The sequence below is a fragment of the Homarus americanus genome, unplaced genomic scaffold (genome assembly GCF_018991925.1).
Source record: "Homarus americanus isolate GMGI-L3 unplaced genomic scaffold, GMGI_Hamer_2.0 scaffold10478, whole genome shotgun sequence".
Classification (NCBI taxonomy): domain Eukaryota; kingdom Metazoa; phylum Arthropoda; class Malacostraca; order Decapoda; family Nephropidae; genus Homarus; species Homarus americanus.
The window spans coordinates 275,001-291,004 of record NW_024742485.1 but is presented as its reverse complement, the minus strand read 5'-3'; the positions used below and the strand labels follow the sequence as shown (position 1 = coordinate 291,004).

The 16,004-nt window shown below is 42.0% G+C and overlaps 1 protein-coding gene across 1 annotated transcript in view; it reads left to right on the top strand.

Moving 5' to 3' along the window:
• The window catches only part of LOC121876937 (nephrin-like), a 104,238-nt gene extending 96,749 nt beyond the window's left edge, over positions 1 to 7,489 (top strand). Inside the window, exons 9-13 of the mRNA XM_042382518.1 lie at positions 1,581 to 1,740; positions 2,013 to 2,306; positions 3,649 to 3,828; positions 4,224 to 4,353; positions 7,250 to 7,489. Of these exons, the coding sequence (XP_042238452.1) occupies positions 1,581 to 1,740; positions 2,013 to 2,306; positions 3,649 to 3,680 (486 nt within the window). The 3' untranslated portion in view covers positions 3,681 to 3,828; positions 4,224 to 4,353; positions 7,250 to 7,489. The remainder of the gene's footprint in view (positions 1 to 1,580; positions 1,741 to 2,012; positions 2,307 to 3,648; positions 3,829 to 4,223; positions 4,354 to 7,249) is intronic.
• The last annotated feature ends 8,515 nt before the right edge of the window (positions 7,490 to 16,004 follow it).

Sequence of the window (16,004 nt, the reverse complement as noted above, 5' to 3'; positions counted from 1 at the left end):
ACATATATACATACCAGACATACCATACATACATACATAGAGAGAGAAAATGACACTCCCGAATCTTCTGGCAATCCAACGTGTGTGTGTGTGTGTGTGTGTGTGTGTGTGTGTGTGTGAGTGTTGTGTGTCTGTCATGGGTGAGAGGTTATAGAGAGTGGGATTTTTTTTTGTCTGGTGGGATTTTCCTCAGTTAGGATTCGTGTGGCAGGCAGGATTTAACCTCCCCGAGGGATTACGTCAGTGACCCGTCATAACAAAGACCGGACTTCCTGCCTTGTAATTGTAATTTGCATTGTGAGAGATAAAAATATAATTACAGTAATTAGTGGTGATGTTTACCTGTGTATTGGAGCGAGAGGGTGACAACGGTAGTCTGTCTCGCAGCGCTACGTGTGACCTACTCTGTCTGTCTGTCTGTCATGGGTGAGAATATCTGTCTGTGTTTGTCTGTCTGTCATGGGTGAGAATATCTGTCTGTGTTTGTCTGTCTGTCATGGGTGAGAATATCTGTCTGTGTTTGTCTGTCTGTCATGGGTGAGAATATCTGTCTGTGTATGGGTGAGAATATCTGTCTGTGTTTGTCTGTCTGTCATGGGTGAGAATATCTGTCTGTGTTTGTGTCTGTCACTGTCATGGGGTGAGAATATCTGTCTGTGTTATCTGTCTTGGGTGAGAATATGTCTGTCTGTGCTTTGAGAATATCTGTCTGTCTGTCGGGTGAGAATATCTGTCTGTGTTAGTCTGTCTGTCATGGGTGAGAATATCTGTCTGTGTGTCGTGGTGAGAATATCTGTCTGTGTTTGTCTGTCTGTCATGGGTGAGAATATCATGGGTGAGAATATCTGTCTGTGTTTGTCTGTCTGTCATGGGTGAGAATATCTGTCTGTGTTTGTCTGTCTGTCATGGGTGAGAATATCTGTCTGTGTTTGTCTGTCTGTCATGGGTGAGAATATCTGTCTGTGTTTGTCTGTCTGTCATGGGTGAGAATATCTGTCTGTGTTTGTCTGTCTGTCATGGGTGAGAATATCTGTCTGTGTTTGTCTGTCTGTCTGTCTGTGATGGGTATCTAAGCATACCTGAAATTAATTATACACTACACCTGTCTCTCTCTTTACTTTCTGTCTCTCTGTCTATCTGTTATTTCTCTATGATAGGTATACCTGTCTATCCGTCTACACACACGACAGTAACCCCCCCCCCTTATAAGATATGATTTAAGACAAAACAGAAAAAGGAAAGTTGTGTTACCTGTGTTACCTGTACGAGGGGAAGGAGACAGACAATAGGTGTGTCTAAAGTGCGACAGGTATACGGTGGCTGACACAGGTATATTTCACTTGTTGTTCCAGTGTTATATATAAATGACACCTGACACCTATTCTCGCCCGTGTAAATTTCAGGTGTTGTAAGTCATATACGGTAACAAATACACCTGTTATTCATTATCCTAATTACAGGTGTAGTTTAAATGTATAACAGTTGTTCTTCCGTGTTATACCGTTGTTATTGGTTTACTATAAGACAAACCTAACCTAACCTAACCTAACCCATGTAATACCTGTTCTCCCATGTGACAGGACGAGGTACTGGTCCACAACGTGTCTGGGGGAGTGATCATCAGTAACCAGAGCTTGGTACTACAGAAGGTGGCCAGGTCGCAGGCAGGGAGGTACTCATGCCGTGCTCACAATATCGTAGGGGACGCCACCTCCAACGTCCTCACCCTTGACGTAAAGTGTGAGTAACCGTGTGTGTGTGTGTGTGTGTGTGTGTGTGTGTGTGTGTGTGTGTGTGTGTTATATCAGAGGTCTAACAGAATTGAATACACAGAAAGGTAGGAAGAGACGGGGAGAATTTCATCAGAATACACTACTTCAAACAACACCCACTTAGAGAGAGAGAGAGAGAGAGAGAGAGAGAGAGAGAGAGAGAGAGAGAGAGAGTCCAAACAACAACAACAACAACAATCAAAACCATCCCCACCTGCTTGTTTGTTTGTTTACCACCAGACTCCCCCGTGTGCTCGTCTGGGCAGGTGAGCACCTTCGCCGTGGGACGCTACGAGGATGCCGAGGTCACCTGCACCGTGGAGGCCAACCCCGTCCTGAAATCCTTCCAGTGGACGTTTAACAACACGGCGGACACCATAGACGTACCAAAGGGGCGCTACACGTCCACGGGGAGCCAGAGCATCATCACCTACACACCCATGACCTCCCTGGACTACGGTACCCTCCTCTGCTCTGCCACTAACCCCATTGGTACACAGAAGGACCCCTGCGTCTTCCACATCTTGCCCGCAGGTGAGACGACAGCAGGTGGGGAGGGGACTATACTAGTTTTAATTACGAGATGAAACAGATTACAGTCAGGTGTTTTGAGCCTCTCTCGACGACTCCAGGGATACACACTATATCCTCGACTCGGATATACCACAAGATTGACAGTGAATATTTTATGTCGTCAGAAATATATTAAGTAACTCTATGAGCGGTGATTCAGTGATTCTGTAGTCAACGGAGAGTGACTCACTGATTCTATGGACGGTTATTCAGGGATTAAGTAGACTGGTATTGAATGATTCTGTAAATGATGATATAACGATTCTATAGATACCATGATTCAATGATTCTTTTAACGTCCTTTTAATGTTTCCGTGGACGGTGATTCAGCATCAAAACCACGCCGAATATCACAGGAGAAATTCACGCCTTACATCTATACAAGGTTTCCCGAGTTAAAAACAAAAAACAAATTAAACTAGTGATAATATTGTAAAGTAAACATGGAGGGAGAACAGTTAGCTCCGCCCTAACACCGGGAATGAAGTATTGACAGGAACTTACTTTATACAATGATTCTATCGGCCCACTAACCTCTCTCTTATGCCCTGTGTCAGGAGAACCTCACACCCCCCGCTAAATCTAACTCTCCCTTACCAAAAATTTATCTCCCCTCCCCTCCAATTCATCTCTACCTCAATGATCACCACCATCTAACTTCTCTCTCCCTTCTCTCGCTCTCCCTTCTCTTGCTCTCCCTTCCCTAGGTTGATCAGACACCCCCAAGGGCAATCCTCTCCCGCTGTAACTCTTATCCCTAGAGATAAAAATGTTGCCTCCCCTTGCTACAATTTATCTCGATAAATCCTATAGCCTTCCTCTTCTATTCAGGTAAACTCGATCCACCCAGGTAACTGTAGGTGTCTCATCTCCTCCCTCCTAGATAATTACAGGTGTGTTCCTCTCTCCCTCCGCCAGGTAACTGTAGGTGACTCATCTCCCTCTCCTAGATAATTACAGGTGTGTTCCTCTCTCCCTACCCCCGGTAACTGTAGGTGTCTCATCTCCTCCCTCCTAGATAATTACAGGTGTGTTCCTCTCTCCCTCCCCCAGGTAACTGTAGGTGGCTCATCTCCCTTTCCTAGATAATTACAGGTGTGTTCCTCTCTCTCTCCCAGGTAGCTCTTCTCCCTACCCCACCCAGCTAGTTACAGACTGTTCCACTCTCCTTTCCCCAGGTAAAACTCCAGATGGTTCCTCTCTCCTACAGGTAAATCAGAACCCCCAGGTAATTACAGGTAGTTCCTTGTCTCCCCCTTCCCCAGGTAATTATAGGTGGTTCCTTGTCTCCCTCCTTCCCCAGGTAAGCCAGACCCCCAGGTAACTGCACGGTAGGAGGCGGGACCCGTACCTCCGTCAGGTAAGGTGTGTGGCAGGTACGAGCGGAGGACTCAGCCAAGTGTTCCTCCTTCAGGCGAGTCTTCAGGAACGTCAACACCAACACCACCTCAACGTCACCTCTTCTACCATCCCGAACTTCTCTGTGAGTAACTAGAGCACACGTTGAGTTACCAGGGTGTTCTTGTGAGTTACTGGTGTTCTTGTGAGTTACTAGATTGTTCGTGTGAGTTACTAGTGCTCTTGTGAGTTACTAGACTGTTCTTGTGAGTTACCGAACTGTTCTTGTGAGTTACTAGACTGTTCTTGTGAGTTACTAGACTGTTCTTGTGAGTTACTAGACTGTTCTTGTGAGTTACTAAACTGTTCTTGTGAGTTTCTACCCCTAATAGTCTCATGAGTTACCTAAATGTTCTTGTGAGTTATAGAACAGGTATATATCACAACAGGACGGGAGAAAGTACCCAACTAGGTAGTGGGGAAGTGTCAGGTGGAGGAAAGTACCAAATGAAACTAACAATACGACACTTTCTCTCACAGGTGGAGGGACTGGAGGAGGCAGGGAAGTACCAACTGGTTATAAGCGCAGTGAACGACCGGGGGTTAAGTAGCGACACTTTCCTCTCAGTTACCAGCATCGGCACCAACGGCTCTGTCTACCAACTACATGGTTAGTGGTCGTTGGTAACACTGCAGCTAATTAGTGGTGGTAGTTATCAGTGTAAATGATATGTGTAGTAGTAGTATAATTATAATAATAATAATAATAATAATAATAATAATAATAATAATAATAATAATAATATAATAATAATAATAATAATAATAATAATAATAATAATAATAATAATAATAATAATAATAATGTAGCCGATATTCCAGACAAACTAATCATCCGCGCTAAAGAAACTCAAAGACAGACAGACAGGCAGGCAGACAGACAGACAGACAGACAGACAGACAGACAGACAGACAGGCAGACAGACAGACAGACAAACAGACAGACATTGTAGACAAACGACAATAACCAATAAGGAAGAATAACTCCTTAAGAATAGTATGATAGTATATTAAACCCAATAGCGATACCTGGTAACTATTATAGTCGCATGGTAACGCCACTGTGACGTCAAAGTGAATAACTATGCCTTGAGTAGAAGTGAAATGAGTACTGTAATTAATAAAAAATGTAAATTAAAATAAAAGTCATAGTGACCATATTTATGTTATATAATTACTAAATATATTAATACATTACTGTACAGTTTCATAACCGCCGCCTTGGTAAACGGAACCATTCATTTATTTATTAATTAATTTGTTTATAATCAGTTTTTCCTTAGTATTTATAAGAAAAATTTATTGTAATTTATGTTCTGAAGGTATTGTATTTTTTAGTATTAAGTTATATAATATAAAACATTAAATATTACCGTTTAATGCCACTCGTTACCTATAATGATAGCTTCGTAAAACACCTATCAATATCTTCTTTAGTAATGGTTTATAAAGTCCATTTAGTTTGGATTAACTATTTTTATACTGATAATTAAGGCGAATGATTATTATTAACACGGGCGATAATTGTCAATATAATAACCAGTTGGCCTATTAACTGAGATTGATTTAACCATAATAAAATACCTAATTACCACGGTTAATACATCTATTTAAATACCTGATGGGTTTACTTTAATGAGACTTATCTAGTATAAAATAAAGTGCAGTTTAAATGTTTGTGTACTCACCTGAGGACGTCTGGAGGAATGTTGACACTGGCGGCTGGTAATTTAACTCAGCCATTTACATTTTTTCAGAGTCTTTACATCACACCAATGTTGTCCAGTTGTGTCTAGAAATATTCTTCTTGTATATTATAACGTTGAAAAAGTTACACAATGCAGGTAATTTACGAGAAATTGTTTGTCACAGCGAACACTGGATAGATCACTCGAATTGTTGTGGCTAGTGTGATGGGGCGGACCAGCGGAACACCAACACCTTGAAGAAAAAAAAAATGTTTATTTAAAGTAACTCGTATATGCTTATATAATTATAAAAAATATATGGATTAACAATATAATTTAATTCCGCAAATATTTATAAACTAAAGTCTCAGAATAAATAAATATACACGTAAACAAAAGAACAACTTTCGAAAGTTGTGACGTCTATAGTGGGACTGGAGAAATAATAAACTTTTTAAGTAATACTATCAAATATAACCTATACAAATATATTAAAAACCACCAAAGGATCATTAGAATAAAATAAAAACATTAATTAGAGTCCATTCAGGCCGATTACTTAAAAAATTATGAAATGTTTAGTTGTCTTGTACGTGTTATTTTACTAACATTGTTTACCTTGCTTTCTTTACCTATCACAAGCCCTCTCTCCCTCTCACAAGCCCTCCCTCTCTCTCATAAGCTCCCTCTCCCTCTCACAAACCCTCCCTCCTTCTCACAAGCCCTCCCTCCCTCTCATAAGCCCCCTCCGTCTCACTTAGCCCTCCCTCCCTTTGGAAGAACAAATACTTATAATGTATACAGCCTTAACAACATCAACCTAGAGAAGTCGACTTGTGAGAGACCTAGGGGTACTTGTAAGCCCGGACCTACGGCCTAGAAAACAGTGCGTTAATGTTCGAAATAAGGCAAACAGAGTATTGGGTTTTATATCTAGAAGTGTAAGTAACAAGAGTGCAGAGGTCTTATTGCATCTATATCTTGCGCTAGTCAGACCACACCTCGATTATGCGGTTCAGTTCTGGTGCCCCTATTATAGAATGGATATAAATTCACTAGAGTCGGTGCAGCGAAGAATGACAAAAATGATTCCGGGACTTAGAAACCTTCCATATTAGGATAGGTTAAAGAAACTTAACTTGCATCCCTAGAAAGACGAAGAGTGCGGGGAGATATGATAGAAGTATTTAAGTGGGTGAAAGGAATCAATAAAGGGGATATAGATAAAGTTCTTATAATATCCGAGCAGGATAGGACTCGGAGCAACGGATTCAAGTTGGACAAGTTTAGGTTTAGGAGGGAGATAGGAAGGAACTGGTTCACAAATAGGGTGGTGGACGAGTGGAACAAGCTTAGCAACTTTGTAGAAAGTGCGGGAACTCTGGAAAGTTTCAAAAGGAGGCTGGATAGATTCATGGATGATAGAGAGTGGTAGTAACTCTCGACAGGAGCTGCCATGCACAGGCCAACCGGCCTATTGCAGACTCCTTATTTTCTTATGTTCTTATAAGCCCCCCGTCCGTCTCACTTAGCCCTCCCTCCCTCTCATAAGCCCCCCGTCCGTCTCACTTAGCCCTCCCTCCCTCTCACACACTCACCTTGCCATTATTTTTACATTAAACACCTGCTTGACGACTTATGGCCTCCCCACCTCCTCTGTTGAGACCAATGACCAGAGACCAAGAGATCAGAGACCAGAGACAGAGAGACCAGAGACCAGAGACTAGAGACCAAGAGACCAGAGACCAAGAGACCAGAGACCAAGAGACCAAGAGACCAGAGACCAAATTCTTATATATTATCTCATCCTGTCAACAGTTGGACCCTTGGAGGCGGAGGTTCGAGACGGGGGGAAGACACTGCCTGGAAGTGAAGACCCGGAGAGTGACGTGGAAGCACCTAATGGCGTCAATGAATCCATCTTCTCCTCGACCCCTGTGTCTACTTCCCTTCTTATGACTGCTCTTGGCGTAGGTTCCGGGTTCGTCTTGCTGGTGATTCTCCTCCTGCTGCTGTTCTTCTTCACCTTCAGGAGGCGTAGGAGATGTAGAAGGACACCTCAGGAACGTTCAATAACTCGTGCAGGTTCTCCTCCTGAAGGTGTTGTGGTTGAGAGAAGGTCTTCGCAGAGTTCCTCCCCCAGGTGTAGTCGACCCGGGGATTCACCTGTGTTGACGAGGGGTCATCACACTACCTGCCTGAAGGAGTTACCGGTAGGTGTGGGGGTGAGAGGGAGGAGTGATAAGAGGGAAGGAAGGGAAGAGGGAGGAGTGATAAGAGGGAAGGAAGGGAAGAGGGAGGAGTGATAAGAGGGAAGGAAGGGAAGAGGGAGGAGTGATAAGAGGGAAGGGAGGGAAGAGCAAGGATAAGATGAACAAAAAATCGTCGACTATAATACAAACTGTACTAGAATCCTATATTTTTTTAGTCACATAAGATAAAGAAGTATGAAGGTGCAATACAATACGTGTCTGACTCAGGTGTTCTCTCAGCAGGTAGAGGTGGAGAGTGATGCCAACCCTGACGTCATCCCAGTGAGGGAGACCTGCCTGGGGTGCAGGAGGGAGCCGCCCCCAGCAAGACCCACTCCCCAGCCCTCACCCCAGTACCGGAGCGGTGAGAGAGGCACTCCCCCAGGAAGAGCCGCGCCCCAGTTCTCAGCTCAATACCGGGAGACGCCCCCAGGAGGAGCCACGCCTCCCCAGGTGTTCCAGCAGTGCCGGGGGTGTGAGAGATCTGCTCCCCATTACCGGGAGGGAACACCAGGAGCCACCACCCCACAGCTGTCACGCCATTACCGGGAGGTGTCCCCAGGAATACCAGCACCCCAGCTGTCTCACCAGTACCGGGAGGGGACCCCAGGACCTCCGACCCCCCAGCTGTCACATAAATACCGGGAGGGGACCCCAGGTGCAGCCACGCCACAGCTCTCGCGCAACTACCGGGAAGTAACGCCTGGGAATACTGCCCCTCAGTCCTCCCACCGGTACCACCAGTACGCCCAAGGCCCCACCCACTTACCTACCATAGTAAGTCTCTCTCTCTCTCTCTCTCTCTCTCTCTCTCTCTCTCGGTCATTACTGGTCCATCGTGTGTACCCAAACATAATATAATTTCAGGCGTTTTCAGTCTGGCTGTTGTGAATGGCTGCGTAAATTAGTACTTCATAAGATCATTTAGTGAATAATTGCATTTCCTGTTGATTGGTAAGCGAGGGGCTGTAGCCATCCCTCCTCACTACACCGCCTCAAACCTTCACCTCTTTTGTGGATCAAGTTTGCAAATTACCAAAAAAATGTTAATGGTGCTTTTGTATCTTTTTTTTGTAATTCATTTATCCTATCGAGTATGTCCTTCGTTTTCTGCTTTTTTATCCCTAGCAACCGTGAGAGCTCAGACAAACAGATCGGTTGCTAAGGTGGTAATTTGACGTAACAATATATTTCAACTCTTTACTACAGTTTACACACACACACACACACACACACACACACACACACACACACACACACACACACACACACACACACACACACACCTATACCTATTGTACTCTCACACCTTAATGTTGTTAATTAATTCCCAGGTGTGTCTTCCTACCTGTCAACATCATCATCCCCAAGTCTGATGGTAGAGACAAAGGAGGGTCCTCACCTGTCCCTGATGGCGTGTCTCTACCACAGGTGAGATGAGGTGAGATGCTGAGAGATTGAGAAAGTCAGGTGAGGTGAAGAGATGGAGAGATTAAGACATGGCACTGAGATGAATTTAAGAGATTGATGGAAGGTTATATAGATAGGTACACACACACACACACACACACACACACACACACACACACACACACACACTCACACACACACACACAACCCGCCCTCCCAAACAAACACACAAACACCTCCACACAAACAAAGGCTGATAGAAGCAGTAATTACGCACAGGTGAGAAAGAAGCCTAGCAGGTCGCGGGGCAGAATTGCATTACCATTACGTTAATTACGGAGAAATTACAGGCGGTGGCTCGTGTTGTACTCTGATGAAGTGACTTTAGTCGTTAAATTTAACTAATGTGAATGTATATATTACCTTCACAAATGCTGTACGTGTGTGTGTGTGTGTGGGGGAGAATGTTTGTATGGTGTGTGTGTGTGTGTGTGTGTGTGTGTGTGTATGTGGGAGAATGTTTGTATGGTGTGTGTGTGTGTGTGGAGAATGTTTGTATGGTGTGTGTGTGTGTGTGTGTGTGTGTGTGTGTGTGTGTGTGTGTGGGGGAGAATGTTTGTATGGTGTGTGTGTGTGTGTGTGTGTGTGTTTTTGTGTGTGTGGGTGGGTGAAGACATACTTACAATAAACAAAAACATACACACAAAAAGAACATAAACAAAAATACCAAAAATAGACCGAAACAACAAAAAAACAAAAAACAAACACAAACAACAAACAACTTATAAAAATATACCACCTACCAAAACAAAGACATTTTCAGCACGTATCTCCATTTTATTTTACCTCTACACTTCTCACATAACCTAACCTAACCTAACCTAACCAAAACAAAGACATTTTCAGCACGTATCTCCATTTATTTTACCTCTACACTTCTCACATAACCTAACCTAACCTAACCTCCCCTGACCTAACCTAACCTAACCTCCCTGTCCTAACTAACCTAATCTAACCCCCTGTCCCAACCTAACCTAACCCAACCTCCCTGTCCCAACCCAACCTAACCTCCCCCGTCCCAACCTAACCCAACCCAACCTTGTCCCTAACTAACCTTCCCCGACCTAACCCAACCCAACCTCCTGACCCAACCTAACCTCCCTGACCTAACTAACCAACCTCCTGACCTAACCTAACCTAACCTCCCCTGACCTAACCTAACCTAACCTCCCCGGACCTAACCTAACCTAACCTTCCCTGACCTAACCTCCCCTGACAGTGATAAAATACGCCGTTATTACCTGAGATTACTGAGGAGGAGGAAGGAGATCGATATACACCTACTATGCTTTAAGGGGTCAGCAGGTCACACACACACACACACACACACACACACACACACACACACACACACATACACACACAGGTGGTTGGAGGTGATTAAGGTGTCCTGGGTTCGTGTCTTAGCCCGGGACAGACGTGTGGGAGGGGGGGTGGGGGCCAAGGTTAAGAAGGTGTGGGTGGATTTGGGTGTGACTTAACCTAACCTAACCTAACCTAATCTAACCTAACCTAACCCAACCTAACCTAACCTAACCTAACCTACATACATACATACATACATACATAGTCATACCTACATACATACATACATACAGTCATACATACATACATACAGTCATACATACATACAGTCATACATACATACAGTCATACATACATACATACATACACTCTCAGCGCCACAGAACACCACTCTATCATTTTCTCTCCCAGCTCGGCTCTGAAGGCTACTGAGGCCAGAATTGGGAACTGAGAGCTACAATCATGATGGCAGCTGAGAGAGAGAGAGAGAGAGAGAGAGAGAGAGAGAGAGAGAGAGAGAGAGAGAGAGAGTACTAGTGAAAGTTAAATGTTAACAGGAAAGAAAGCGACAGAAATTGACCTCACCCAGAAAGCTACAAAACACTACACACCTGATTATATATTTACATACCAGGTAAGACATCACAATAAACTCGTTAATTAACCTAAAGGTGTTTATATGTTAATAAGTTTAACACCAGAATAATCTTTTTTTAACAGTCATTAAAAAAGTGTTAAAAAAATTAGGGGTTATTTTAAGGTAAACTCACCTAGCTTATTTCACCTGAGTGTTAATTACCCTAACGCTACCTGGGGGGGTTAGGTTAGGTTAGGCTAGGTTAAGTTAGGCAAGAATGTGACTGTATCAACACCTGACACAGCTGTAATGTAACTCTGGTAGCGGCCACAACACAGCATCTCACACCTGTACAACTCTGACTAGTTCACACCTGAGCCTGAGTAAATACCTCACCTGGATATAGACTCATAATTAATGACTTACATACATACATACATACATACATACATACATACATACACACACTCTCTCTCATTATTTTTTTCTCTTCCAGGTCTGACGGGGAACTGTTTGGAAAGAAAGCTAAAGAAAAAATTGAAAGCTAATGAAAAAAGTGAAAGCTAATGAAAAAGTGAAAGCTAGTGAAAAAGTAAAAGCTAATGAAAAAGTGAAAGCTAATGAAAAAAGTGAAAGCAAATGAAAAAGTGAAAGCTAATGAAAAAAGTGAAAGCAAATGAAAAAGTAAAAGCTAATGAAAAAAGTGAAAGCTAATGAAAAAAGTGAAAGCAAATGAAAAAGTGAAAGCTAATGAAAAAAGTGAAGGCTACTGACTATGAATGAAGACAAAGGTAAGGGTTAAGAGAGAGAGTAAAAAAAATACAGGGGAGGAATATTTAATTGTGTTAGGAAAGTTAGATCAAGTTGCGTCACCTGGTACCTTTGCTTAATTGGATTTTACCTGTAACGTAACAAGACTTGAATTACCTGAAAGTGATTAGCTATTCCCCCAGTTTATTTCACCTGATGAATAAATAAATACTTTAACGCTGCCCTAACCTAACCTAACCTAACCAAACATAACATAAAATAACAACATAACATAACATAACCCCGAGGTGACTTCTCATTGGCTGGGAGCTGCACTCATGTTCAAATATTAAACCCTAATATTTGAACATGAGAACACCGCTCCCAGCCAATGACTATGGCTTAAGTAATGACTCGGGGTTGTGATAGGCGGAGCTACCTGTGACGACTACACTACCTGAGGTAAAAATAGAGATAAATTTTCTTATTACACATTATTAAACTAACTTCCCCGACTTTTATTTATTCAATTAAATAAAAAAAATACAGTTCTCATTTTTTATTTGATTCATTATTTTATGATTTCTTTCCATAATTTTTCTGGGAGTGTGTATTTGTGATTATGGTAATTACTATGTGTAGCGACGCTTCCTTGGGGACATTGTTTAACAAAAAATATTTGAACAATGAATGCAGTTTTTTTCCTTTAATTTGAACTTATTTATAAGATTTTTTTTCTTCGAATTATTACGCCCTGCCCTCCTGTCCTGTAGTAGTGCTTCTCATCATGCATTAACCATTCTTAACGCTAATCTAACTAAACCTAACCTAACTTAACCAAACACAAACCTAACCTAATCATCAGGTAAAACAAGCCGTGTGTGTTAGCCAATCTACAGGTAATGCAGCTATCTTATTAACCAGGTGTCGTTGAACCAGAGAATTACCTTTTGGAGTGAGGGTACAAGGTGTTATTTTTTTACCTCCATTAAAAATCCCATCACTCATTCTTGACAGGATCGCGTGTGTGTGTGTGTGTGTGTGTGTGTGTGTTGGTCTGTGATATATGGAGGCTGGGAAGGGGCTATAATCTTTGCTGGTAACTTGTTAGCGTATCGCAGTACTGAAGACAATGAGTGTGTTTTAACCATAACAACCCCCCCTTGACCTGGTATATTTATGAGGTCAAAAAAGGTCAAAGGTTAAGGTCGCAGAATGAATTAGAGGAAGAGAAGGTCGTTCAGTTATTATATATATATATTTGTTAAAGAGCATTGTGTACAGAGTGATTTATACAATAACTATTATGCTTAATATTTTATACACCAAACATTTATACGCGTTGTTAATAAAAAATGTAAACATGATGGAGTATTTTATTTTCTTTATATATGAAATAAAAAAATTAAAAATTGTAAGATGGATGAAAATAGTGAAGAAAGAATGAAAGAAGAAGAAGGAAGAGAATAATAATAATGATAATAATAAGGAATAGAAGAGGAATGAAGAGGAGGAAAAAGATGAATACAAATAAAAAGAGGAGAAGGAGGAGGGGGAAGAGGAATAGGAGAAGGAGGCGCAGAAGAAGAAGAAGAAGAAGAAGGAAGAGAACACTTCACAATTCATTACATCAAGGTTCCATCACTTTCTTAACGATCCTCCTGTCAGCTGCTGTCTCTGTGTACGTATTATACCACACACACACACATTATCTCTATCTATCTATCTATCTATCGTCCTGTACTTCCACACTGAGAGGTTCTTGGAATGCACAACCAACTCCCAATCATCCATTCCAAGTATTCCAGCCGCTTATTCCCACAGTGTTGAAGCTGTGAGAAGGAGAAGCAGGAACACCCGAGACAGGAGTTGACACCGAGGGTCATATTGTGTGTGTGTGTGTGTGTGTGTGTGTGTGTGTGTGAGTGTGATTGTGTGTGTGTGTGTGTGTAATAATAACAAATAGCTACACTCATGAACACATCAATATACCTAACTTATAAATAACACTATTCAGTGAAATCAACTAAAAAAAAATAAAAATACTCAATATTTAAAATTAAAATCGACATAACTGCTTGTTAGTGTGTGTGATGGTAGAGTGAGGTCGTTAGGTGGTTAAGACTCGTTCAGGCAGAGACTATTTTTTTTTTTATTGGGCACTTCCCTACATCCTTGTGTAAGGTGAAGCGCAGAAGCGTTTACAGCGCCCAACAGGGAAGCATGCTAAGTTCATGCTTGCCTTTATGTCTCATGAGTTAAGGGCGTAGAAGCCTGAAGAGTCAATGGTTTATGTCATCAAGTTATTGGAAGCTCCGACAACTTGTCCCTGAATACGAATTCGCAACTTTCGATTTACACCAGGTACCTACTGTGCTGCTAGGTGAACAGGGGCCAAGGGGGCTAGGAAGAGTGTCCAAACAACTTCCACCGGCCCGGGAATCGGCAGAGATTATAAGGTGTTGTCTGACGGTGCAGGAGGTCAGTACCTTGGTGTACCTGGAGGTGGGTGGACGGTCCTCCTCCTCCAGTGTGTGTGACGGTCTACTGAGAGACGTACAGGTGTTGCCCACATGTTAACAGGTGTTGTGATAGACGTACAGGTGTTGGTCACATGTTGACAGGTGTTGTGTTGTGAGAGACGTACAGGTATTGGCCACATGTTAACAGGTGTTGTGTTGTGAGAGACGTACAGGTGTTGGCCACATGTTAACAGGTGTTGTGTTGTGAGAGACGTACAGGTGTTGGCCACATGTTCAACACTACACCTTCAACACACAGGACACACTCACCCTTCACACCTGCCTAACTGACGACAACTATTACCTGAGACTAATTAACCTGGATATCGTGAAGAGCTCAGACGCCACAGGTAAGATAAGTTAATGTATTTTGACACACACACACACACACACACACACACATACACACACACACACACACAGACAGAGACACAGACACACACACACACACACACACACACTCTATACATACTAAATCCTTGTAAAACCTCTGAGATTCTTGGAATATATAATTAAAGCTCAGCATCCATATTCCTGTTGCTGTGTGTGTGTGTGTGTGTGTGTGTGTGTGTGTGTGTGTGTGTGTGTGTGTGTGTGTGTGTGTGTGTGTGTGTGTGTGTGTGTGCGTGCCTCCAAACTTAACAGACACACAGATACGACACGCTGGTAATTACACTCACACCCAGGACTACCCTACGGACTAGTAATGACAATAATAACACGACAGATGGACTTCAAACAGCGCTGAAGGTAGTTAGTTATGTCCGGGAATCATACTGAAGTAGTAACGCTATATTGACCTTTTTGTTGTGAGAGAGAGAGACAGAAAGTAAAAGGGACAGAATAAAGAACGAAGACATAGAGAGAGAGAATAAAGAAAGGGAGAAAGAGAGATGGTCGTGAAATTTTTAGACTGTCATCGTCCTTGGAAAAAAAATGAAACAGAATTCTCTAAGAGCGTCTAGAGTGATTACAAGCAGCTGGGATATCCTAGGAAAAAAATCTTACTAAGGAAGTCGTGTTTGGGAAAGAAAATAAAAACAATAATCCAATTTAGGTACGGGAAATTATTTAAAGGAAAGTTAAGAGGGAGTTTAGATGCTTATGAGGTAGAAAAACAGCGACTTTCTTTTGTTTGAACTAGGGTGGATTTTGTTAGAAGAGAAAGTACCATTAAATGACAGAAAGTTTGAGGAAAAGAAAGTTACAGACAAAAATAGACTTAAGGACAATCTCGAGAGACTTAAATCGTTAGAAACTTGTGGGGAGAAAGGAGGAAAAAAAATCAATTCCATGTTAAAAATAGTTACTTAGAGACAATTTCTATAAAATTTTGATTATTAGGCGTTCTTTTTATAATTTATTTAATTCATTTACCCTCATAACCCCTCTGAAAAATAAAGAACCATAAACTGAGGAAAAGTATATTAGTCTACCATGGAATAAAAAAAACGGGAGAGACAGAAATTCAATCAGAGAAAACGTTAAGAGAATCTGACTCCTTATTTTATTTTAGTAAGTTATGGGAAAAAGATGACTCCACTCTGCTAGGGAAGAAAGCACAATAAAGTGAGAAGAAATCAAAGAAAATTACGTGAGTGTTTAGCCATTTTCCTGCTGTATTTGCCGCGTTGAAAGCTCTCCGAAATAAAAACTTCCAATTTGTACGAGCATAAAAGATTTCACCCAGAGAAGAC